Below are 26,084 nucleotides of genomic sequence, written 5' to 3' on the forward strand. Positions count from 1 at the left end.
AAGAGAGTCATGTCATGACATGGAATGAAGTCTTTGGCGCAACAATTCTTTATTTCCTTAGGGTTTTTTAGATTGGCAGGAATTTCACCCCCTCTCAGCCAGCCTGCCGCTTGCAACAGCTGCTTCAGGCTGTGTTGCCAGTTTGGTCCATCTTCTCTGAATGATAACTTTTTGCCGCCTCCCAAAAACCCTTTCGGGTTAAACGGCAGGATGTTCGCTGCTGAAAAATCATGGCACCCGTGGCAAAGCTGACTTAATTCAGCCACTGCTAACATATATATATCTCACAAAAGCGCTGGCTTGTTTCGCACTCTGCACGTCATATATTCTCTACCTGACATTTCTGTCATCTGAATGTGTGTTTTGTGGCTGTTTGTGTTAGTGCAGGCAGTGGTGGTGCAGTGGTTAGAGCACTGGACCAGAGATCAGGGTTCGAATCTCCCACTCATTCATGAAGCTCCCTGGATTTGACCTTTGACATCGGTCCCTGCCTCTCTCAGCCTAGCCCGACCTCACAAGGTTGTTGTGGTGATTAAACAAGAATAGGGGAAACCACGTATACCACACCTGGAACACTTAGCAGAAAAAGGTGAGGTAGAAATGAAACAAACTAACAAACAAACCACAATCTTAAGCATTTCTAATCATTTCTAATGTCTGATCAACATTATTTGGCCGGTGAAATGTGTTTGTGGGAGGGGGGGTTAAGGGTTTGGGGGTTTTTTTACCTTGTTTTTATTATGTATCGTGTGTTTCTATTTTGTATTTTTATACTGTGAACCACCCTCGCATCTTTGGAGGAAGGGCGGTGTACAAATTTAAATAAAAATAAATTTAAATAAAGATCTTGTTGGCCCTTTGAGGATGTCTGAACCAGGTAACTGTGCCCCTGACCAAGGAAGGCGTTGGAAGTTTGATTCCTCTACAAAATACTGAAGAATATCTGTCCTGAAGCCATGAACACCATACATAGATTTGTGAAAGATTAATAATAATAATAATAATAATAATAATAATAATAATAATAATAATTTCTTTATACCCCACCCATCTGGCTGAGTTTCCCCAGCCACTCTGGGCGGGTTCCAACAAAATATTATAATACAATAGTCCTTCATATATTAAAAGCTTCCCTAAACATGCCTTGAGGTCTGGCTCATGTTGTTGTTTAGTTGTTTAGTCGTGTCCGACTCTTCGTGACCCCCTGGACCATAGCACGCCAGGCCCTCCTGTCTTCCACTGCCTCCCTCAGTTTGGTCAAACTCATGCTGGTAGCTTCGAGAACACTGTGGGTCAGTGGGTCAAACCACAGAGCCTAGGACTTGCCGATCAGAAGGTCGGCGGTTCGAATCCCCGCGACGGGGTGAGCTCCCGTCACTCGGTCCCTGCTCCTGCCAACCTAGCAGTTCGAAAGCACATCAAAGTGCAAGTAGATAAATAGGTACCGCTCCGGCGGGAAGGTAAATAGCATTTCCGTGCGCTGCTCTGGTTCGCCAGAAGCGGCTTAGTCATGCTGGCCACAGGACCCGGAAGCTGGACGCCGGCTCCCTCGGCCAGTAAAGCAAGATGAGCGCCGCAACCCCAGAGTTGGTCACGACTGGACCTAATGGTCAGGGGTCCCTTTACCTTTACCAATGTTGTGAGCCCATCCATTTTACGCTCAGGTTGTATGCATGTGTAAATAAAGCCTTGATTTTTACCTTTACCTACGTCCTAAATGACACCACCGTCTCCGCTGATGGAGATGGGAAACGGCAACCCCTGGATTCTCTCCTTGCTCGGATATTGGGGTGGCGTGCATTAATAAGAAGAATAAATTGAATACAAAGCCCCCTCCTTTCGGGTTTTTCTCTCCAACTTGTGTACCATTTGCCAGTGTTCAAAGGTTGCCTGAGCAAACTTCCCCCACCCCCACAGCATGCAAAAGTTGCGTGGCCTGACTCTGACAAAAGTGCCAATTTTCTTGATGGAGCATATGAGTCATTCTCCTCCTAACCCTTTTGCACAGAAAATGCCCTGAACAGTCTCACGTGGCTCCATCACCCCTTGCCGCGCATAGGATGCCGACGCTCTTATTTTTATTTTTAAAGAAAGGAAACCAGACAGGGTGCGACAGACGTCACTGTGGCCGCTTTGCCGTAAGCCGAACGAAAGAGGCGGCAGCCGGGGTGTTTGGGCAAGATGTGAAACAGCAGGAGGAGGCAACTGAGATGGTACTGCTGGGGGTGGGTGGGGGTGTGTGTAAAAAGCCAGCAACCGAGAAACTAAACAAAATTAGACCAAGAGCAGCTAAGAGGGTCTTTTTTTTTTTTTTTTTTTTTGCTGCCATGCTTATTTATTTATTTATTTATTTATTTATTTATTTATTTAACATGATTGTTACAAAATATAAGCAAAATATTGCAAATACTTACGTACGTATATATTTCAAACAAGCACATATATATGAAAAAAGGAACAAAAGAAGAAAAGAAAAAAGAAGAAGAAAAGTTGGAAGAATTTCTTCCGAGTTTATTCTACAAATATCTCAATATGAAAATAATAATGAAATTTCACTGATTTGACTTCCATCGCTTACGCCGCACTTCCTACATACATTTCAAGCAAGATTGTTTCTGTTATTCCGTAGCTTCCCCATGCAATCTCACACAACTATTCTAATCAATAAGCTTTCTAAATCTTTCATAAATCTATTCTGAGCACAACCAATACCTTGCATTTAATCCTTGTCTACATAAATAATCATTTAAACATTTCCATTGTTTCTGGATTATATTTTTTGGTTTTCGTCTTATCAAATCAGTCAACTTTGCTCATTCCAAGTATTATTTATTCAACCATTCTTCTTTGGTTGGAACATAATTTCCTTTCCAATTATTGGCTATCAACATTCTCGCTGCTGTTGTCACGTACAAGAAAATATTAATTTTGTCATTCGGGATGTCTCCATTCAGAATTCCTAATAAATATGATTCTGCTCTTTTCTTATGCCGCCACATGTTTAAAGCCCAGTGTTTTCCTGCCCAAGAATCCTGGGAATGGCGATATGCCAATGGCGTTGGGAATTGTAGTTTTGGGGAAGGGGTAAAGGAGAGTTCCCAGAATCCTTTGGGGGGAAGTCATGTACAGTGGTACCTCGGGTTACATATGCTTCAGGTTACATACGCTTCAGGTTACAGACTCCGCTAACCCAGAAATAGTGCTTCAGGTTAAGAACTTTGCTTCAGGATGAGAACAGAAATCGTGCTCCGGCAGCAGCAGGAGGCCCCATTCGCTAAAGTGGTGCTTCAGGTTAAGAACAGTTTCAGGTTAAGAACGGACCTCCAGAACGAATTAAGTTCTTAACCCGAGGTACCACTGTACCTTAAAGGTTTGGTCCAGGGCAGGATCCCACCAAAGGATATGGCTCTACGAGGAGCTGGCTTCGGGCACCGGGCCCACGGGCCGACCAACTCTGCGTCACAAGGGCACCTGCAAATACTGTATTGTATATTGTTTTTTGCGGGTTTGGGGTTTTTTTTGCATACTTTCGCTTTTATATGTATCTTTGTTGTTATTGTTTTTATTCCTCTCACTTTTCCTTCTTTTTTCCCCCTGTATCACTTTATTTCTTTTCACTGAAATCAGCTTTTGTTGTTGTTGTTGTTTAGTCGTTTAGTCGTGTCCGACACTTTGTGACCCCATGGACCAGAGCACGCCAGGCCCTCCTGTCTTCCACTGCCTCCTGCAGTTTGGTCAGACTCATGCTGGTCTCTTTGAGAACACTGTCCAACCATTTCGTCCTCTGTCGTCCCCTTCTCCTTGCGCCCTCCATCTTTCCCAACATCAGGGTCTTTTCCAGGGAGTCTTCTCTTCTCATGAGGTGGCCAAAGTCTTGGAGCCTCAGCTTCAGGATCTGCCCTTCCAGTGAGCACTCAGGGCTGATTTCCTTAAGAATGGATACGTTTGATCTTCTTGCAGTCCATGGGACTCTCAAGAGTCTCCTCCAGCACCAGAATTCAAAAGGATCCATTCTTCAGATATCAGCCTTCTTTATGGTCCAGCTCTCACTTCCATTCATCACTACTGGGAAAATCATGGCTTTAACTATACGGACCTTTGTTGGCAAGGGGATGTCTCTGCTTTTTAAGATGCTGTCTAGGTTTCTCATTGCTTTTCTCCCAAGAAGCAGGCGTCTTTTAATTTTGTGACTGCTGTCACCATCTGCAGTGATCATGGAGCCCAAGAAATCACCTTAATAAAATATAAATATCGGGGGGGGGGGCAACAAAAAAGGGCATCTGAAAATGTGGCATGAATGTTGGCGATATCAACCCCGTCAATGTGTGGGAATCGCAGTGCCTGGGGCAGCCAGCCAAGCCTTTTATCCACCACAGAAGTCAGAGGAGGAATGACCGCTGGAAGGAGCACAGAGAGAAGAAACAGCACGTTCATACCGTCCAATATTTCTCCGCTGAGAATAGGGACGTCCTATTTTGTGGGACACGGATGGCGCTGTGGCCTAAACCACTGAGCCTAGGGCTTGCCACATAACCCGGGAAAATGGTCTGCGGACAAACGTCAGCTCCCTTGGCCAGTAAAGCGAGATAATAATAATAATAATAATAATAATAATAATAATAATAATAATAATTTATTATTTGTACCTCGCTCATCTGGCTGGGTTTCCCCAGCCACTCTGGGCGGCTTCCAACAAAGATTAAAAATACATTAAATGTCACACACTTCCCTGAACAGGGCTGACTTCATTAAATACATTAAATGTCACACAATTCCCTGAACAGGGCTGACTTCAGATGTCTTCTAAATGTCAGGTAGTTGTTTATCTCTTTGACATTTGGTGGGAGGGCGTTCCACAGGGCAGGCGCCACCACCGAGAAGGCCCTCTGCCTGGTTCCCTATAAATTGACTTCTTGCAGTGAGGGAACCGCCAGAAGGCCCTTGGCGCTGGACCTCAGTGTCCGGGCAGAACGATGCGGGTGGAGACGCTCCTTCAGATATACTGGACCAAGGCCGTTTAGGGCTTTAAAGGTCAACACCAACACTTTGAATTGTTCCCAGAAACCTACTGGGAGCCAATGTAGGTCTTTCAAGACCGGTGTTATATGGTCTCGGCAGCCGCTTTCAGTCCCCAGTCTTTTTGCCGCATTCTGGATTAGTTGTAGTTTCCAGGTCCCCTTCAAAGGTAGCCCCACGTAGAGCACATTGCAGTAGTCCAAGCGGGAGATAACTAGAGCATGCACCACCGAGATTAGTGCCACCACCCCAGAGTCAGGGGTCCCTTTACCTTTACCTATTTCATTATTATAATTCAAATTATAGTTTTAATATACTATTTATTTTGCCCACTTTGTTGGTAAATGGGTTGCCATGTGCCCGGAATTTCTATGAGTTTCCCCCACAAAGCTCAACAACAACTTTTGAGTTTCGTTTCCCCAAAATATGGCAGCTCTGTCGGGAGTCCAAGAAAATCTGGAGGGCACCAGGTTGAAGATGGCTTGCCTAGATGAATCCTTCCTTAGGTTTCTGGGCTATACATAGAACCCAACAGACAAAAACCCTGTGAATTCTAAGGCAGCCCTTTTCACAGCAGCAACAGAATTCATGTCCGAAGCTTGAGATTTATTATTATCAGCAGGAAGCCTGAAAGGCGGAACTGAGATAAGATGATGTGAAGGCCAAGGCCCGAGACCATCCCTCACTCCCAGCTGCATTTTCCAAATTATTCTGAAGCCTTTGCTTTTAACTCTGCCATCGCAAGGGAGTCTCCAGACCCAGATTTCAAGGAGTCGAAATACCTCATCCACGGTGTTGGGGGGGGAACTGCTCCCTTTCCCTTATGGGGTACTGTATTCCCTTATGGGGGGACGCGGGTGGCGCTGTGGGTTAAACCACAGAGCCTAGGACTTGCCGATCAGAAGGTCGGCGGTTTGAATCCCCGCGACGGGGTGAGCTCCTGTTGCTCGGTCCCTGCTCCTGCCAACCTAGCAGTTCGAAAGCACATCAAAGTGCAAGTAGATAAATAGGTACCACTCCGGTGGGAAGGTAAACAGTGACTGGACCTAATGGTCAGGGGTCCCTTTACCTTTCCCTTATAGGGTATATATTTGGGACCTTAGAATTCTTATAACAACATGATTTTTTTCTGGGGTGGGTGGGGGCAAAGTGAAATACAGAAAGCAATAGGAGCAGTCTGAATTTTCCTGAACATAAATGAGACAGACAGGATCTGTATATTTACCAGGTGCTGGAATCTACAGGGGAATTATAGCATCATAGAACTGTAAAGTTGGAAGGACCCTGATCCTAGTCCATGCAGAATTCCTTCTCACAGCTGTCCCTGGGTGGGCTAGAACCACCAACCTTCTGAAGGTCAGAAGGTTTTTGTGCTTGAATCCTGCTTGTTCCAACAGGGCAATTTTGGCCTCATATCTCAGGTTCTACAAATGCTGGAAAGTGACTGTTTATATATTCATATTTTTTTTGTAAAAAAACCCCTCATGAAATCTGGGGATTACCGTTCATAGGGTGAGCCCCACACAAAGCAGACACCATGTAATAAATTTGGCAATCCATTTACAAGGCCTGCTAGCTGTGGCAGAGAGAGAAGAGGGCTTATCAGAGACTGGGTTAGAAGAACCTTCTTCAAAATAAAAAAATTCCTTCCAGTAGCACCTTAAAGACCAACTAAGTTAGTTCTTGGTATGAGCTTTCGTGTGCATGAGCCTGTTGACGACTCTTAACGAATGTAATAGGTCTTACAGGAAAAGGCAAGGGGTGAGAAGGTGAGAAATGGCTTAGTCATGTACAGTTGTTAAGAGTCGTCAACAGGCGCATCTCAGCTATCAGCCAATCACCCATTCCCACCACCCTTCTGAGTAATACCCCTCCCCACCTTCTCACTATATAGAAGGATCTGGCAACTTCTGTTTCAGTGTATCTGAAGAAGTGTGCATGCACACGAAAGCTCATACCAAGAACTAACTTAGTTGGTCTTTAAGGTGCTACTGGAAGGAATTTTTTTATTTTGACTATGGCAGACCAACACGGCTACCTATCTGTAACTTCTTCAAAATAGAAGGCATCATGTTGTGGATAGCTCGGCTGGACTCCCTCCCCCCCACATCTCCCAAAATCAAAACTTTCCAGAAGGGTGGCAGTATTTAATCTCTTGCAGACAAAACAACAGAGTCTCGTGACGCCTTAATGGCTTAATAAATTTGTTTCGCAGACTACAGTCCAATCGATTAGATACATGTTATGTACCTGTTATGCACATCCCTGTATGTACATGTTATAAAAGGTTGTTATGAATGGTGCAAGGGAAACTGGAAAGTTAGGTCAGAGGGAAGGGAAAGGCAGGAAAGTATAGAAAGAGAAAGCTTCCTTAATATTGGTGGTAATTTGCAAAACAGTTGTTGATAGCACACAAATTCTGGCACTGGTAAGTCAATTAAGACATCTAAAGCGCTAATTCATTTTAGTTGAAACTGCAACAAAACACTTTTTGGGTGATGTGGCCTCCTTGAGTAAGTAAAAATATAAAAGGAGAACAAGGTGTGATATAAGTTGTGTACTGCTGATCACACACACACAAACCACACATACTCTTACATCACGCTTTGGGGATTATTATTATGTCCAATGGTGCATAAAGTTGAAGAAACTTTGAGTGCTTACAAAACAAAGGATGCATAACATATACATTGAAAATTATTTTCCCGGACTTAAAGCAATGTCAGCAGATGTTGGGTTTGCTTGCATTGATAATTCAGTGGTAGAATTTTCACCCGCCACATGGGAGACCGTGGGTTCGATTCCCCACCAATGCAAATTCCTTCTCCCCCACCCCATGCAAGAGAATCCAGTCATTGCAAATGCAACTAACACTTGTTGGAGCAAAATCATTTGTGCACCACAGCACAAGCCAGCAGTCTGCATGCACCTCTTGAAATTGCTGGTGGTGCACAGAAAGCTTATGCCAGGAGAGTAGTATTTGCTTTTGCAACTGCGGAACATTGGACACCTTTCCTAGGTGGGGGGGGGGGGTTGGGGGTGCAGCAAAAAAGAAGCTTCTTGCATTGGCCGGGAATCGAACCCGGGCCTCCCGCGTGGCAGGCGAGAATTCTACCACTGAACCACCAATGCATTTGCATGCACAACTTTTATGCAGCAACTCTTTTTAATTACTGCAATTAGCAAGGATGCTCTTGCGTAGTCACAACCAGAAGCGTGCGGCACGATGTGCACATGCATGCCTGCAAAAAACTTCAGCTCGTACCTGCATTGGTGGTTCAGTGGTAGAATTCTCGCCTGCCACGCGGGAGGCCCGGGTTCGATTCCCGGCCAATGCAGCAGTGTGTTTTTTGTTTTGATTCTATTTTAAATTATGGATCGATTGACCCCGATTTCATCTAAGTGCTGCGTTCCCTTGGGCTGCTCGGAAAGAGACTGTCTTTGCTGGCCGAAGCACTGACATAAACCCACGCCCGCTTGAATTCCCAACTGATCCATATTTCTTCAAAACTTTCACAAGAAGTCGACTGTTTTCTTTAGTTAGGCAAACTTTTTAAACATTCCACAAAAGGAAGTGCCTGCAGGTTCCTTTTTTAGAAGCTTTGTGGGTTTGATTTTTTTTTTTGTATATTTTTAATTGCAGTTTTAAATTTAACCTCAGCATTGTGCAGGATAAGAGAATGTGTCAGTATTTCGGGGTTCTGCATTTTATCCGTAAAATGTGACTTTTTTTTTTACCACCACAAAAGTAAAATGTTGCTTTGTAAAAAATACTAATCATAATAATAATAAATAAACCCAAGCCCGCAATTTGGAGTTCCAACAGTTAACAGGATCCCACCCCCCGAGTCCTTCTCCCTCTCCTTTCGAGGAATTGCAACCGCGATCGCGCGTGTTTTTTTAGACTCGGAAGCCCCACTGCGTTCGACTGGAGTTCACATCCCCACGTTAAAGCGTCGCGAGGCAGAGAGAACGGCAGCTGCAGCCCGCCTCCCTTTTGCTTCTCGGCGAGCCGGGCTTTGCAACGCTTCTCTTCTTCCTTCCCCTCCGCCTGCAAGACCCCGGAGGTCAAGCTCTCGCCCTGTTCGAAGCCCTCCCAGTCTCCGGTTGCTGCAAACCCCGCTCCTGCACGCTGGTTTCCAAAGAGCCAAGTTTTTGCTGTTTGGCACCCACCACTTTTGCATTACAGTATTATTATTATTATTATTATTATTAAAAAATGCTGCGCTGGGAATCACACTGATAGGTTTCAGGCCGCGTTCAGACGACGCATCATCCAACTCTTTGCAGAAGATACTGGTATTATTATTATTATTATTATTATTATTATTATTATTAAATGCTGCGCTGGAAATCACACCAATAGGTTTCAGGCCGCGTTCTGACGACGCATCATCTAACTCTTTGCAGAAGATATTATTATTATTATTATTATTATTATTATTATTATTATTATTATTATCTTCTGCAAGGAGTCGGATGGTGCGATTCCCAGCTCAGCATTTTCAAAAGGCTGACCTGCAGGGTTTCTCTTGGGAGGCAAACCCCACCACCTCCAGGCCACTGGCCGTTCAACCAGCTGGGACTGGTGGTAGCTGGGAGTCTAAGCCCTGCAGGTTCCCCAGCCCTGCTCCAAGCAGGGGGGACGGGACACATGGACTGCACTGCAGGGTTGTAAGCACACCTCTTGGCTCTCGCCTACCTTTCGTCTACGACAGGCATCACCAAACTCGGCCCTCAAGATGTTTTCAGACTACAACTCCCATCACCCCTAGCTAACAGGACCAGTGGTCAGGGATGATGGGAATTGTAGTCCCAAAACATCTGGAGGGCTGAGTTTGGGGATGCCTAGACTGGCAGAATCTGAGACCAGGGAGAAGAGTTGGTGGAAGAAGATTGGAGGAAATTTAAAACTTATTTACAGAAACTCTGCAAAATTTTTGAACGCTGATGACATTGAAATGAATTGAAGGGGTTTTAGCAACAAGGTAAAATGTAAGATGGGATTGATAATAGAGAAACTAAATTGGATATGAATTTGCTGAACCAATTTTAAAAAAGGGATACAAAAAAGGGAGGCGTGAGGAAGTCAGGAAAATAAGTTAACTAAAGATGAGAAACTGAAAAAGAGGGAGCTTTGTTTTTTCTTTATGTGTTTTTTCTTTCTTTCCTCCCCTTTTTGGTGTTTAATGTTTGTGATTTTGTATCTTGACTTTGTATTTCTCTGTTTTTGTATTTTTTTCTGAATTTTTTCACTGATAAAACTTAATAAAATATTAATTAAAAAAAAGGAGTTTGGGGATGCCTGGTCTACGATATGGGAATAATGGGCTGCATTGCAGGGTTGTCGTAAGGCCCTGTCTCTTTTGTCTTCTGAGGGGCACAGGATGGTGGGGTACACGGTTGCCCTCCTCCTCCCCACGTCGTTCTCACAACAACCCTGTGAGATGGGCTAGGCTGAGAAGCAAGGACTGGTCCCCAGGGGAAGACAGTGAGCTCCACAGCCAATGAGGGATCCAAAGTCTCTTCTTCTACCCAAGGTCCTAGTCTAAGACTCTAACCATCACCTAGCTGTTGTTGTTTAGTCGTTTAGTCGTGTCCGACTCTTCGTGACCCCCTGGACCAGAGCATGCCAGGCCCTCCTGTCTTCCACTGCCTCCCGCAGTTTGGTCAAACTCATGTTTGTGGCTTCGAGAACACTGTCCCACCATCTCGTCCTCTGTCGTCCCCTTCTCCTTGTTCCCTCCATCTTTCCCAACATCAGGGTCTTTACCAGGGAGTCTTCTCTTCTCATGAGGTGGCCAAAGTCTTGGAGCCTCAGCTTCAGGATCTGTCCTTCCAGTGAGCACTCAGGGCTGATTTCCTTCAGAATGGAGAGGTTGGATCTTCTTGCAGTCCATGAGACTCTCAAGAGTCTCCTCCAGCAGCATAATTCAAAAGCATCAATTCTTCGGCGATCAGCCTTCTTTATGGTCCAGCTCTCACTTCCATACATCACTGCTGGGAAAACCAGAGCTTTTACTATACGGACCTAGCTAGGGGTTACGTTGACCTGGGCAGGGTGACATCTGAATGCTGAGAAGCACACGTGAACACACACACAAACCCAAACTCCCGAGACTCCTGTAAAAGTAGCAAAGATATATCATAACTGTGACAATCTATGTTGGAAATGTAAAGAAAAGGAAGGAACCTTTTATCATATGTGGTGGACCTGTCCCAAGGTGAAAGACTTCTGGGAAAAGATTTATAATGAATTGAAAAAATAATGTTGAAATATACATTTATAAAGAAACCAGAAGCCTTTCTTCTTGGAATAACAGGCTTGGAATTGCCCAAGAAAGATGTTAAATTATTTTTGTATGCTACAACTGCTGCTCGAATTTTACTAGCCAAAAAGTGGAAAATGCAAGATCTACCAACGGTGGAAGAATGGCAGATGAAGATGATGGATTTTTCGGAGCTAGCCGACCTAACCGGAAGAGTCCGTGACCAGAAGGAGGAGGAGTATCAGGAAGATTGGATTAAATTTAATGATTATTTAGTTAAATATGTTAAGTTAAATTAACTGAAAACAGTTTGCAGATACTTAGGATTTTATTTAAGTTAAGTGATGAATTATTATGTTTAATTTCATAATGAAAAGATCTAAGGATGTTAATGTTCAAGTTAAACTTTATAAGAACTGTGATTGGGAAAACCGTTAAAAGGACATGCAATGAAATTCAACCAAGGGGAAGCGAGGAAGTCACTTAACAATGTTAATAAGTGTAATTTTTAATAAGGTTATGAGTTATGTTGGTTTGTTTTATGTGTTTGTTTGTTTATAATTTTGTGAAAACCATTTTTTTTTGTTAAAAAAAAGAAAAGAATTAAAACCCGAGGCAGAAAATAAACGTGGACTCCTGAGCTTATTTTCAACGCATTTTTTCAGAATTGCAGGGATGGAAAAGAACCCTCAGGGTCCTCTAGTCCAGCCCCCTGCAATGGCAGGAATGTCAGCTAAAACATAGAAATCTCCAAGGAAGGAAGGAAGGAAGCAGAGTGTTGTTGCTGCCGCTTAAGTGAAATCGCAGCCGCAATCTAGAATTTCTTCAATTACTCCTTAATCAACGCGAGTGATTCTTTCGCGGCTACAGTTAAAATGACATTGTCAAAGGAAACCCGGAAGTGCCGCCTCCGGACGGAGGAGGCGCTGGTCTTTGAAAAAAAATCCCAGCAACCCATCTATAGTCAACGAGCCAATCGGGCAATCGTAAGAGGGAGAAACTGCCAGGCCCTTGCTTCGCTTCCTCTACTGCGCATGCGCGCATGGGGGGGCGCATGCCCAGTGAGCTGCAGCTGCTCTCCCCCCCCCCCACACTGCCTGGGAGCGATGGCGGCGATGGAGGCGGTGAAGATGGCGTCGCCCAAGAGCGCGCCTAAAGACGCTCAGGTGTGGGGTTGGGAGGGGAGGCGGGGAGAGCGGAGAGGGGCTGCCGGGGACCCCCACCCCCTGGGCTTGCAGGGGCTGCAGCTGCAAGGAAAACGGTTGCATTTCCTGCTTGCAGCCCAGTTTGCAGCCCGTAACGGGGATCCCGCCTCTCACGCGCCCTTCTGCTCTCTTGGCTTGCACAGGTGATGGCCCAGATCCTGAAAGACATGGGGATCACGGAATATGAGCCACGGGTTATAAATCAGATGCTGGAGTTTGCATATAGTAAGTTGTCTCCATGCTGTGTGGGTTATTGTTTTTTTTAAATTAAACAAAATGTTGCCTCCATGTCAAAGGTTTGGGTCAATTTGCCCCCGCCAGGTAGGAGTAATAATAATAATAATAATAATAATAATAATAATAATTTATTTATACCCTGCACATCTGGCTGAGTTTCCCCAGCCACTCTGGGCGGCTCCCAATCAAATGTTAAAAACAATACAGCATTAAATATTGAAAACTTCCCTGAACAGGGCTGCCTTCAAATGTCTTTTAAAGATAGGATAGCTGCTTATTTCCTTCACATCTGAAGGGAGGGTGTTCCACAGGGCGGGCGCCACTCCAGAGAAGGCCCTCTGTCTGGTTCCCTGTAACCTCACTTCTCGCAGTGAGGGAACCTCCAGAAGGCCCTCGGCGCTGGACCTCAGTGTCCAGGCTGAACAATGGGGGTGGAGGCGCTCCTTCAGGTATACAGGGCCGAGGCCGTTTAGGGCTTTAAAGGTCAGCACCAACACTTTGAATTGTGCTCGGAAATGTACTGGGAGCCAATGCAGATCTCTCAGAACCGGTGTTATGTGGTCCCGGCGGCCGCTCCCAGTCACCAGTCTGGCTGCCGCAGTCTGGATTAATTGCAGTTTCCGGATCACCTTCAAAGGTAGCCCCAACTTTTAAGGCCTGCCGGGTTCTGGGAGATGGAGGGTCTGGGATGCTTTCTAATGCCAACGTGTCAGCTAGGTGTTGCTCTGGCTCTCCTATGATCTCCCAACTTTCCCCCTCATCTGTCTCTGAGCTGCGACCTCCCTCAAACCCCTGTTGTAAATCTATACTGTGTTCTTTTTTCTCCTCCTCCCTGGAAAGGTGAGGATGGGGAGGCAATCTCCACCATTCCTCCTCTGCCCAGTCCCTGACAGTTAGGAATGGGCCAGGTGCTAGGCACATTTTGCACCTGGCTATCTGCCACTTTCGACCAAGTGAAGATGCCTGGGCGCCAGAATGGTGCCTGATGTCTCCACCATCTGGAGGTGCATGCCTGGGGATCCGTGGATCGCAACTGTTTTCGCACACTAATCCCCTATCCTGTAATGATAATAATAATAATAATTTATCATTTGTACCCCACCCGTCTGGCTGGGTTTCCCCAGCCACTCTGGGCCAACAAAGATTAAAAATACATTAAAATGTCACACATTAAAAACTTCCCTGAACAGGTCTGCCTTCAGAGGTCTTCTGAATGTCAGGTAGTTGTTTATCTCTTTGACATCTGATGGGAGGGCGTTCCACAGGGTGGGCGCCACTACCGAGAAGGCCTTCTGCCTGGTTCCCTGTAACTTGGCTTCTCGTAGGGAGGGAATCGCCAGAAGGCCCTTTGTGCCGGACGATGGGGGTGGAGATGCTCCTTCAGGTATACAGGGCCATTTAGGACTTTAAAAGTCAGCACCAACACTTTGAATTGTGCCCGGAAACGTACTGGGAGCCGATGTACCGGTAGGTCTTTCAGGACCAATGTTATGTTGTCTCAGTGGCCGCTTCCAGATCCCAGTCTGGCTGGCGCATTCTGGATTAGTTGTAGTTTCCAGGTCACCTTCAAAGGTAGCCCCACGTAGAGCACATTGCAGTGGAATTCTACCCATTATATATTATCTAAACAATCAGAAGTGAGTTTCAGGAACCAAAAAATCATATTGAAAAATATGGTTTTTGAGCCATCGGGCCCCGAAAATGGCAACTAGACATTCTGTTTTGGCACCTGTAGCCCTTGTTTAAGGAGCCATTTGGCGCCCAGCTTATATATCTGAGTTTCTATCACTGTTCTGAACACAGATTTGCTGGGAATTGCAAGTGGGGAATTGTCCTCAGGTATGGGTTTCCCAGAAGAGGCGCCTGGTTGGCCGCTGTGTGAACAGGATACTGGGCTAAATGAGCCTTTGGCTTGATCCTGCAGGCCGCTCTTAATGTTCTTGCATTCTGGCTTTTACTTCCTGACAGGATATGTGACAACCATCTTGGAAGATGCCAAAATTTATTCCAGTCACGCAAAGAAGTCGAGCGTCGACGCAGATGATGTGAGGCTGGCTATCCAGTGCAGGACAGACCAGTCATTCACTTCCCCACCACCCAGAGATGTATGTTTTAACTCTTTTTAATTATCCTTTAACTGTTGTTGTTGTTATTATTATTATTATTACCTTATGTGTAAAGGGCCTTGAGATGGCAGTTTGAAAGGCGATTAATACATCAGTCATGGTTTAGTACATCAATGGCTCTGGAACTTTCTAAATCATCATGTGAGACAGTGGTACCTTGGGTTAAGTACTTAATTTGTTCCGGAGGTCCGTTCTTAACCTGAAACTGTTCTAAATCTGAAGCACCACTTTAGCTAATGGGGCCTCCTGCTGCTGCCACGCCGCCGGATCACAATTTCTGTTCTTACCCTGAAGCAAAGTTCTTAACCCGAGGTCCTATTTCTGGGTTATCGAAGTCTGTAACCTGAAGCGTATGTTAACCCGAGGTACCACTGTATTGGGGAAAGGGAAGGATTCTTATTATAGCCATACATGAGCATAAAAGGTAAAGGTAAAGGGACCCCTGACCATTAGGTCCAGTCGTGGCCGACTCTGGGGTTGCGACACTCATCTCGCTATATTGGCCGAGGGAGCCGGCGTACAGCTTCCGGGTCATGTGGCCAGCATGACTAAGCCGCTTCTGGCAAACCAGAGCAGCGCACGGAAACGGCGTTTACCTTCCTACCGGAGCGGTACCTATTTATCTACTTCCACTTCGAGGTGCTTTCGAACTGCTAGGTTGGCAGGAGCAGGGACCGAGCAACGGGAGCTCACCCCATCGCGGGGATTCGAACCGCCGACCTTCTGATCGGAAAGTCCTGGGCTCTGTGGTTTAACCCACAGCGTCACCCACGTCCCCTATACACGAGCATAGCTCTGTGCAAAATTAACGTGAGCAGGGTAGACAGGGCGCTGGGGTGTGTTTGGAAGGCAAGCGAGGCCATCGCCTTGCTCAGGCTAAGCCGGTTGGAAGTGCCTGGGTAGATCACTTGGGAGCCACATATATATAATTCTGGGTCCTATTATGGAAGGAAGGTGGCAGGTAAACAATATCTAACCAAGCAAATAAAAGGTAGCAGGGAGAGGCTAAGGATAAGAGAGGCTAAGGCCCCATCCACAACTTGCATTTAACGCAATGCGATAGCACTTTAAACAGTGTTGACTTCCCCCTCAAAGAATTCTGGGAGGTGCAGTTTGTTAAGAACGCTGAGTTGTTTTCCCCCTCTCAATTTTCAAGAGATACAGTTTTCAAATAATAGCTCTGTGAGGGGAATAGGGGCATCTTAACAACTCTCAGCATCCTCAAGGTCAAGAGTTAGCTCAGTTGGTTATAACGTGGTGCTGGTAACACCAAGGTCACGGGTTCGATTCCTGTAGGGGCCACCTTCCTAGTCCTGCAAGGGGATTTGGACTAGATGATCTGTGGGTTCCTGGATCCAACTCTGCAGTTCTATGATTCTTACGTACTTAACAAACTTCAGCTCCCAGAATTCTTTGGCGGAATTCGTGGCTGTTTGATGTGCTTTAAACGTACAGTGGTACCTCAGGGTACATACGCTTCAGGTTACAGACTCCGCTAACCCAGAAATAGTGCTTCAGGTCAAGAACTTTGCTTCAGGATGAGAACAGAAATCGTGCTCCGGCGGCACGGCGGCAGCGGGAGGCCCCATTAGCTAAAGTGGTGCTTCAGGTTAAGAACAGTTTCAGGTTAAGTACGGACCTCCGGAACGAATTAAGTACTTAACCTGAGGTATCACTGTACGCTGTCAGTGTGGCCTAGATGTGGACCAGCACTTTGTGATTTCCCCCTTCACCAGTATGATCGGTGCTGAGGAGGAATTTGAGAGGAGCTTAGCTGTAGAGCTCCTGTTTTGCATGCAGAAGGTCTTAAACGTCATCTTTGGCATCTCTTCCAGGTCAGGCTGGCTGAGACTCTGGCCTGAAACCCTACAGCAAGCATAGGCAAACTCAGCCCGCCAGATGTTTTGGGACTACAACTCCCATCATCCCTAGCTAACAGGACCAGTGGTCAGGGATGATGGGAGATGTAGTCCCAAAACATCTGGAAGGCCCAGTTTGCCTATGCCAGCCCTAGAGAGCTGCTGCTTCCAATCAGAGAGCCCAATACTGAGCTTGCTGGACCAATGGGCTGACTTGGTATTCAAGGTACCTTCCTGATTCTTATTACTTCTTTTTTTCTTCTTCTTTCTTGGAAAAAGTTTTTGCTAGATATTGCGAGACAGAAGAACCAAACGCCATTGCCTCTGATAAAGCCGTACTCGGGCCCGAGGTTGCCGCCGGATAGATACTGCCTCACAGCGCCAAATTACAGGCTGAAGTCTTTTCAGAAGAAGGTAAGGAGCCTACCCAAAATGGAAGAGTCTGTCTGCCACACAGTCTCCCCACTCACTGAACCCTGTAGCCTCTCCAGCCTCCGACATCTCCTCCTCCCAGTCTTCTTCCTCTGTCTTTCTCCCCCCCCCCTTTTAATTAATGTTCTTATGTCACATATGTATACATTATCATATTACATTACAGGGCATATTATAATATAATTTTCAACGTGTATACAAAATTTATATACCAAATTTGTGTACCTAAAGAAAGAAAAAACAGACAAAGCTGTTCCAAAATCATATATGTACCAACACTTTGGACTTCCTGTGTATCCCGTTGTATATTCCTTTTTTACAAATGAATGTACACTTATTATTATATATTTCTTTACATTTTATCTAATGCATTCCTATATCAATATGTACCCTTAATCTTATTTCTCAACTCAATTGCTCTCCAACGTCACTCGAATGCTAGCATAGATAGCGAACCTTTACTATATTTCTTAACATTTGTCTTATATCTATCCCATAATTTTTTGTTTTGAGTTGCCTCTCGGGCTGTTTGTCAACTGCGCCATTTCAGCAAATTCTTGTCGTTTGTTATGCCAGTCCGTTATTGTCTTCTTCCTCTGTCTGCTCATCGTCATCTCACCACCGTTCCCGGTCTCTGATCCTTTTCCCCCTGGGGTTTCCTTCCACCATCCCTCCGCATCCAACCAGCCTATGACACAGTATTACTGAGGCCTTCCCTTTTAAAACAGGCCGTTTTCTGAGCCAGTGACCCTGAATGACCTATTAATTGGGTGCTGCTTCGTTCCAGCTGACTTCCTCTGCGGCACGGATCACGGTGCCACGACTGAGCGCCGGCGCCGTCACCAGCAGGCCCAGCACGCCGACGTTAGGCAAGTTTCAGCTTCTGATTCTATCGAAGGCTACCTGACTTTTAGAAGACGTCTGAAGGCAGCCCTGTTTAGGGAAGTGTTTAATGTTTGATGTTTTGTTGTGTTTTTAATATTCTGTTGGGAGCAGCACAGAATGGCTGGCTGGGGGAAACCCAGCCAGGTGGGTGGGGATGTTGTTGTTGTTTAGTCGTGTCCGACTCTTCGTGACCCCCTGGACCAGAGCACGCCAGGCGCTCCTGTCTTCCACTGCCTCCCGCAGTTTGGTCAAACTCATGCTGGTAGCTTCGAGAACACTGTCCAACCATCTCGTCCTCCGTCGTCCCCTTCTGCTTGTGCCCTCCATCTTTCCCAACATCAGGATCTTTTCCAGGGAGTCTTCTCTTCTCATGAGGTGGCCAAAGTCTTGGAGCCTCAGCTTCAGGATCTGTCCTTCCAGTGAGCACTCAGGGCTGATTTCCTTCAGAATGGAGAGGTTTGATCTTCTTGCAGTCCATGGGACTCTCAAGAGTCTCCTCCAGCACCAGAATTCAAAAGGGTGGGGTATAAATAATAAATTATTATACATTTAAAGCGCTCTTATTCCATTTTAAACAGCCATGGCTTCCCCCAGAGAATCCTGGGAAGCGTAGTTTGTTGCTGAGAGTTGTTTGGTAGCCCTTATTTCCTTCACGGCAATATACTGTATTTTTTGCTCTATAAGACTCACTTTTTCCCTCCTAAAAAGTAATGTGTGTGCGTCTTATGGAGCGAATGCAGGCTGCGCAGCTATCCCAGAAGCCAGAACAGCAAGAGGGATTGCTTCTTTCGCTGCACAGCGATCCCTCTTGCTGTTCTGGCTTCTGAGATTCAGAATATTTTTTTCCTTGTTTTCCTCCTCCAAAAACTAGTTGCGTCTTATGGTCTGGTGCGTCTTATGGAGCGAAAAATACGGTGATTCCCAGAGCTTCCTAAGAAGAGGTTAAACCACTCTGGGAATTGTAGTTCTGTGAGGGGATTAGGAGTCGGACACGACTAAACAACAACAAACAATTCCCATCACCCTTAACAAACCACAGCTCCCAGAATCCTTTGGGGAAGAAGCCATTAATTTAACGTGGCACCATTGTGCTCTAAATGTATATTTTCAGTGTGTCCTATGGCTGTTTGATGATAGTCAAAATAAGAAGACGACTGATAAAACACAGATAGCAAGAGAAGAGGGGGGAGAGGTAAACAGCAGCTCCTGGGGGAAGCCATGACTGTTAAGCGATAATCTGCTTTAAATGCGTACTGGAGATGGAGCCTTAATCTTCATGTTTTGCCTGGCCCCCTCCGTATGTCACCTTGAATTTAAAAACAATGGGGTGCTGCTTCAAAACTGAATCCTGGTTGTGTGAATTTCAGGTACACCTTCGGCGCAGACGGTGTCGGTTTCAACGAAAGTTGGCACTCCCATGCCTCTCACCGGTCAAAGATTCACGGTGCAGATCCCAACCTCCCAGACCTCCGTAAAATCAGGTGAGAGCAAGCCACGCCACCAGGTGTTACAGCTGCAAAGCTTTTCCTCGAATGGGGGAACCAGGACTCTGAGGTACAAAAGCTGAACCTTTTGCCGGGTGGGAAAAGTGTGAGCTCAAGTGTAAGGTAAAGGTAAAGGGACCCCTGACCGTTAGGTCCAGTCGTGACTGACTCTGGGGTTGCGGCGCTCATCTCACTTTATTGGCCGAGGGAGCCGGCGTACAGCTTCCGGGTCATGTGGCCAGCATGACTAATCCGCTTCTGGCAAACCAGAACAGCGCACAGAAACGCTGTTTACCTTCCCACCGGAGCGGTACCTATTAATCTACTTGCACTTTGAGGTGCTTTCGAACTGCTAGGTTGGCAGGAGCAGGGACCGAGCAACGGGAGCTCACCCCGTCGCGGGGATTCGAACCGCCGACCTTCGGATCAGCAAGCCCTAGGCTCTGTGGTTTAGACGACAGCGCCACCCGCGTCCCTTGATCTCAAGTGTGCCTTCTCTTTATTTGCAAGGTTTGGAGGGGGGCTGTTTGTGCGTGTTCTAGCTCGCACCGTTATGTGGCAAACTCCTGGAGAAGAAAGAGGGGTAGGGGCTGTTCTGTTAGGATCTGATTTCTTTCCGCAGGGCCTGCAAGACAGAGCTGTTCTGCCTGGCCTTTGGTTTGGACTCAGTCTGACCCTTACGTTTCCCTCCCTTTATGTGATCTATGGGTTACTTTTAAAATGAGGCTGCATTTTAAATTGCATTTTAACCTGTATTTTAAATTGTTTTATTTTTCATTTTTCCCTATTATGTTTTTACTGTAACTTTTACTGGTGTTAGCCGCCCTGAGCCCGGCTCTGGCCGGGGAGGGCGGGGTAGAAATAAAATTTATTATTATTATTATTATTAGGCAAGTAGCTCACTGACCAGGCAATCCGCCAGCTTTCAGCTAGCCCCACCTACCCGTCTTCGTTCTTGCAACTAGTCAGAGCAGGCATAGGCAAACTCGGCCCTCCAGGTGTTTTGGGACTACAACTCCCATCATCCCTAGTTAACAGGACCAGCGGTCAGGGATGATGGGAGTTGTAGTCTGAAAACATCTGGAGGGCCGAGTTTGCCTATGCCTGAATCAAATGATGGTTCTTCTTATCATTGGCTCTGATTCATCCTACTGCTGGTCTCTGTGCTTCTTGCCTTGCCAGCCCCAGTGGGCACTAGCCGCTGCTGAGAATAAGGCTGGCCAGACCATTCGCTTCCCTTGAACCCAAGGCAGAGGAGCTGTTGCGAAGGCTGACATCCCTTTCTAGCTAGAGGACGAAACCCAATACCTGTGCCACCTTCTTGGGGGGTGGGCTATTGGGTTGTTGTTCGTATTTTTATTAGGTATTTTGTGGTTTTATACAGTCATACCTCGGGTTACAGCTGCTTCAGGTTGCGTTTTTTCGGGTTGTGGACCGCCGAAACCCAGAAGTACCGGAATGGGTTACTTGCGGGTTTCGGCGCTCACACATGCGCAGAAGCGCTAAATCGCGCTTTGCGCATACGCGGGTTGCGAACGCTGCAGGTTGCGAATATGTATCCCGCACGGATCACTTTCTCAACCTGAGCGTCCACTATATCTTGATTTTATTTTGTGGACCGCCCTAAGTCCCCTGGGTATAGGGCGGTATATAAATTCAATAAATAATACAGTCAAACCTCGGTTGTCGAACGTAATCTGTTCCGGAAGACCGTTGGACTTCCGAAACGTCAGATGACCGAAAACTGAAAGTGGAAGCCTCAATACAGTAGGGCAGGGGTGGCCTGCTTCCGAGAGACTGCGATCTATTCATGGAGTTAAAGACTGGCAGTGATCTACCCCCTTTTGGGGGGTTCAGATCAAAGTTGTCAAGCTTTTTTGAGGAAGGAGAAAGGCCTGTTTCTTTGGGGTTCAGGTCAAAGTTGCTGAGGTTTTTTTAGGGAGGAGTAAAGCCCCATTTTGAGGGGGGTGCAGGGCAAAAGTTTTGAGCTTTTTTTTTAGGGGAGCCAAACTTGTTGAGCTTTTTAGGGGGGAGCCAGTGATCTACCGGTAGATCACGATCTACCTGTTGTACGTGCCTGCAATAGGGAAACGCAAAACGGAAGCTGCGAGACACGTTTGGCTTCCGAAAATTGTTTGAAAACCAGAGCGGTTACTCCCTGGTTTTCAGCGTTCGGGAGCCAAAATGTTCAAAAATGGAGGTTTGACTGTAATAATAATAAAAAGTGCAGCTTTGCGCGTCCTGAGAAATGCTCAATGAAAAAGGTTGGTGCAAGTTTATTGGCTGAGAATAATGGCTGTTGCAGAAGCCACTTTCATGGGTTCCGCAGGCCTGCAAAGTACACAGGTTTTCTATAGAGGCATTCCCTCGCCTTAACTTCACATATGCTTAGAAATTTAGTCACCTTCACAGAGCAAAAGCATGCCTATCTTATCAGAGCTGCATTCCTCTGTGCGAAAAACAGGGTGTTTACTCTTCACCCGGCTGCCTCAAGGCTGTTTCTTCTGCAAAAAAAACATTTCCGGCGCATCCTTAACTCAGTCTGGATAGAGGGAGCCAGCTGGTCTCCTTACACTGAAGCTGAAGGTTGGAAGATTCAGGTCAGATTAGGAACAAAGTACTTCTTCGCGAAGCACGCAGCTGTAACTGTGGCACTTTCTGTCATTAATTCTACTCAATATCGATCCAGAGCGGAACTCCGACGTACAGTTAGCAGAGCAAAAACTTAAAACACGTTGCAGGATTCCCCCAAAAAATAGACCAAAGGAAATTAATATTTCAACTAGCAGAGCTTTATTGCTACTGAAGGCAAATGAGCATAATGGTCACAGATCCAATACATTCAGGATTGGCACCGTCCATAAGAAATCCAGTTGCAGCAGACTTAACTTAAACTTACAATAACTTATAATAAGACTAAACCTTAACACTATATACAGAATTGGCAGAGCTGATTGGGAGAATAAAAAAACAGCGTGATGGAGCTTTCCAAAAAGACTGGAGTAAATTTGTACAATATTTGAAGGATAATTGAAGAACAATTAACAATGCTACCAGGGTTGTTATGAAAAGACCTGTAAGAATGATTTCTGCCTTTTTATATTTCCTCAAAATTTGTGATAATTGGAATAAGTGAACTGTAAATTGGAAGAGGTACAAATGCTAGGATATAGAAATGAATTATGAGAAACATGAGGCGGGAGGGAGGGAAGTCGATTAGCTCATATGAGCAAAGAGTTAAGGTAACAATAAGGATGTATTTAAATACAGTGGTGCCCCGCAAGACAAATGCCTCGCAAGACGAAAAACTCGCTAGACAAAAGGGTTTTGCGTTTTTTGAGTCGTTCCGCAAGACGAATTTCCCTATGGGCTTGCTTCGCAAGACAAAATGTCTTGCGAGTTCTTGCGAGTTTGTTTCCTTTTTCTTAAAGCCTCTAAGCCGTAATAGCCGCTAAGCCGCTAATAGCCGCTAAGCCGCTAATAGCCGATAAGCCGCTAATAGCCGTGCTTCGCAAGACGAAAAAACCGCAAGACGAAGAGACTCACGGAACGGATTAATTTCGTCTAGCGAGGCACCACTGTATTATAAAATGGGAATGTAATTAATTTTTTTTTAAAAAAAACCCCACTGTATACAAAACACCACACCAGAAAGAAGAGAGATAGAAAGAGAAAGTGTGAAACCCAATCTCCTTCTGGCCTTGTTATTATAGTCAGCAAGACCTTGGCAGAAAGAGATAACAGGACCAGTTTCAGCCAGCTGTACTCTGCTTCTTTGAAGGAATAACTGAAAACATCACAAACCTTCAGCTTGTTTCTTTCACACAGAGAAAAGCTCTCCGAACCCTCTTGAATTAATTAGAATAGGAAAGATCTCTACACATCAGATCAATATTTTCTTTTCTTTTCTTTTCCTTTACTTTCAATGTGAAATTACAACAAAAATTACAAACATAAAATCCAAAAAGGAAAAGGAAAAACAAAACAAAAAGAACAAAAAACAAACCTACAAAGAAAACCATACCATTATAACAAACTTTATGTACATATACACATACACATTGACTTCCTTCCTCTGTTTTGAGACTTCAGAATTTTTAATCTTTCTGAATTGTTGTGTCTAATGTAAATTACCTCTATCTTTACACCATTTGCACCGTTTTTTCAATTTCTTTAACCCTGCAAAGCTTCATTCATTACATATTTACTCCAGAACAATGTTTATTTCATGCAGTCTTTGACACAATCCCATTCTTCTGCTGATTTTTGGTCCAATTGTCCCCTTAAGAATGCTGTAAATCTTGTGAAATTTATATAGTCACGAAGTTTAATTTGCCATTCTTTTATTGATGAGGTCCCGTCCCCCCAGCTTTTTGCCATGAGCATCCTGGCAGCTGCTGTTGCACAGAGGAATACTTTCCTTTGATTGCCTGGAATATCAATATTTTCTGTGCCAAGAAATGCAAACTGACACTTGTTTCCGCATGTGGCGGTGATGACCAACAACCTAGATGGCTTTGAAAGAGGGTTAGGCAAATTCAGGGAGGAGAGGGCTGTGCTTGTGTCTCTTCCTGAATGCTAGCTGCAGAGGGGGCAATTCTACCCAGGTTCTTGCTGGTTTGCCATAGGAAACCAGTTGGCCACTTTGAGAACAGGATCCTTGACTAGATGCTCCAATGGCCTGATCCAGAAGCCAGACTCTTAACGTTCTTACGAGGCCTGGAAACAGATAAAAAGCGAAGCAGCAAAGTAAGTCTGCTGCAACCGGATTTCTTATGGACAGTGCCAATCCTGAATGTATTGGATTTGTGACTATTATGCTCATTTGCTTTCAGTAGCTGTAAAGCTCTGCTGGATGAAATGCTAATTGCCTTTCGTCTATTTTGGGGGGGAATCCTGCTTGCCCCTTCCACTTCCTAGCTATAATAATTCGTGCAGCTGCCAATAAATTTGTGAGCAAGTCCTTCATAGCCTGCGAACCTTCCACCCCATCGTAAATCGATAATCATTATACCTCTGGACTTTTGATCAGCTTTAACCCAGTGGTTTCTGTTATCTCCTTAAACACCCTTTGCCAAAAAAACTGTACATGTGTACACCCCCACATGTGAACGTAATTCCCTGTTTCCTGGCATTCCCTCCAACATAGCACCGAATATTCCTTGTTTATTTGATTTAATCTGACTGGTGTTAAATACCATCTCCAAACTAATTTACAATAATTTTTTTATTCTTATAGACAACATTATCAATGTACATTTCTCCCATATTTCCCCCCAGCTTTGACTATCTATCTATCTAATCTATCTACCGTATTTTTTGCCCTATAGGACGCACTTTTTCCCCTCCAAAAATGAAGGGGAAATGTGTGTGCGTCCTATGGGGCGAATGCAGGCTTTCGCTGAAGCCTGGAGAGCAAGAGGGGTCGGTGCGCACCGACCCCTCTCACTCTCCAGGCTTCAGGAAGCTCTGCGCAACCCTCGGGAGACCGGCTCCGAGGGTTGTGCAGAGCTGCCTGCAGTCCCGGGATCAGCGCAGCTCTGCGCGGCCATCGGGAGCGGGGCGCTAAGTCCCGTCCCTCTCCGGATGGCCGCGCAGAGCTGCCTGCAGTCCCGGGATCAGCGCAGCTCTGCGCGGCCATCGGGAGCGGGGCGCTAAGTCCCGTCCCTCTCCGGATGGCCGCGCAGAGCTGCCTGCAGTCCCGGGATCAGCGCAGCTCTGCGCGGCCACCGGGAGCGGGGCGCTAAGTCCCGCCCCGCTCCGGATGGCGGCGCAGAGCTGCCTGCAGTCCCGGGATCAGCGCACTTCTCCCCATCGCCAGCCCCACAAGCTCGGGGGACAGCGGGGAGGCAGAGCGTGCCTTCCCACTGTTCCCCGACCTGGTTCTTCCAGCCCCGCACCTGGGGGGGAAATAAATTTTTTTTCTTTATTTCCCCCCAAAAAACTAGGTGCGTCCTATGGGCCGGAGCGTCCTATGGGGCGCAAAATACGGTATCTATCTATCCCTCCATGTATCCATCTATCTATCATTCTTGATTTTTGACATACAGACAGGCAGTATAACTATCTAACAAATACCCTTCCCTTTCTCCTCCTCAGCGACTCCAACTACCCCCACAGTCCAGAATGTGCTGATCAACCCCTCCCTGATCGGGTCCAAAAACATCCTCATCACCACCAACATGGTGTCGTCGCAGGGCAGCTGTGGCGAGGCGAACACTTTGAAGAGGAAGCACGAGGAAGACGACGACTACGATAACTTGTGAAAGGGAACGCTCACCTTTTTTTTGCCTTAGTTGTGGCGCTTCCACCTCTCCCTCTCCAGAAGCCTTCAAGAATGGAGGGGACGGAGGGACAGAAGACAAGCAATGGCTCCACTCTCCCAATTGGCTACAGTCTAGCTGCAGTGGACCCAAACTGGGACTGATGGGAGCTTAGATGGAAAACACGTGGAAGCCCTTAGATGGTGGAAGGCTTAGCACAGGAGCTTTGGAAAAAGTTGATTCTCCTCCTGGCATAGCCCATTCCTCCGATCTCTCTTGGAATTAAAAGAAGCAGCATCTGTTCTGGT

The 26,084-nt window shown here is 45.9% G+C and overlaps 1 protein-coding gene across 1 annotated transcript; it reads left to right on the forward strand.

Moving 5' to 3' along the window:
• The first annotated feature begins 12,337 nt into the window (after window positions 1–12,337).
• On the forward strand, window positions 12,338–26,079 carry LOC310692241 (transcription initiation factor TFIID subunit 9-like). The gene is made up of 7 exons (XM_083472943.1): window positions 12,338–12,451; window positions 12,634–12,715; window positions 14,696–14,832; window positions 16,992–17,126; window positions 17,932–18,013; window positions 19,397–19,510; window positions 25,613–26,079. The coding sequence occupies exons 1-7, from the start codon at window positions 12,392–12,394 to the stop codon at window positions 25,777–25,779; spliced, it is 777 nt and encodes a 258-aa protein (XP_083329069.1). The 5' UTR covers window positions 12,338–12,391; the 3' UTR covers window positions 25,780–26,079.
• Window positions 26,080–26,084: the final 5 nt, after the last annotated feature.

The sequence above is a fragment of the Podarcis liolepis genome (assembly GCF_965112155.1).
Source record: "Podarcis liolepis genome assembly, chromosome: 13".
NCBI lineage: Eukaryota > Metazoa > Chordata > Lepidosauria > Squamata > Lacertidae > Podarcis > Podarcis liolepis.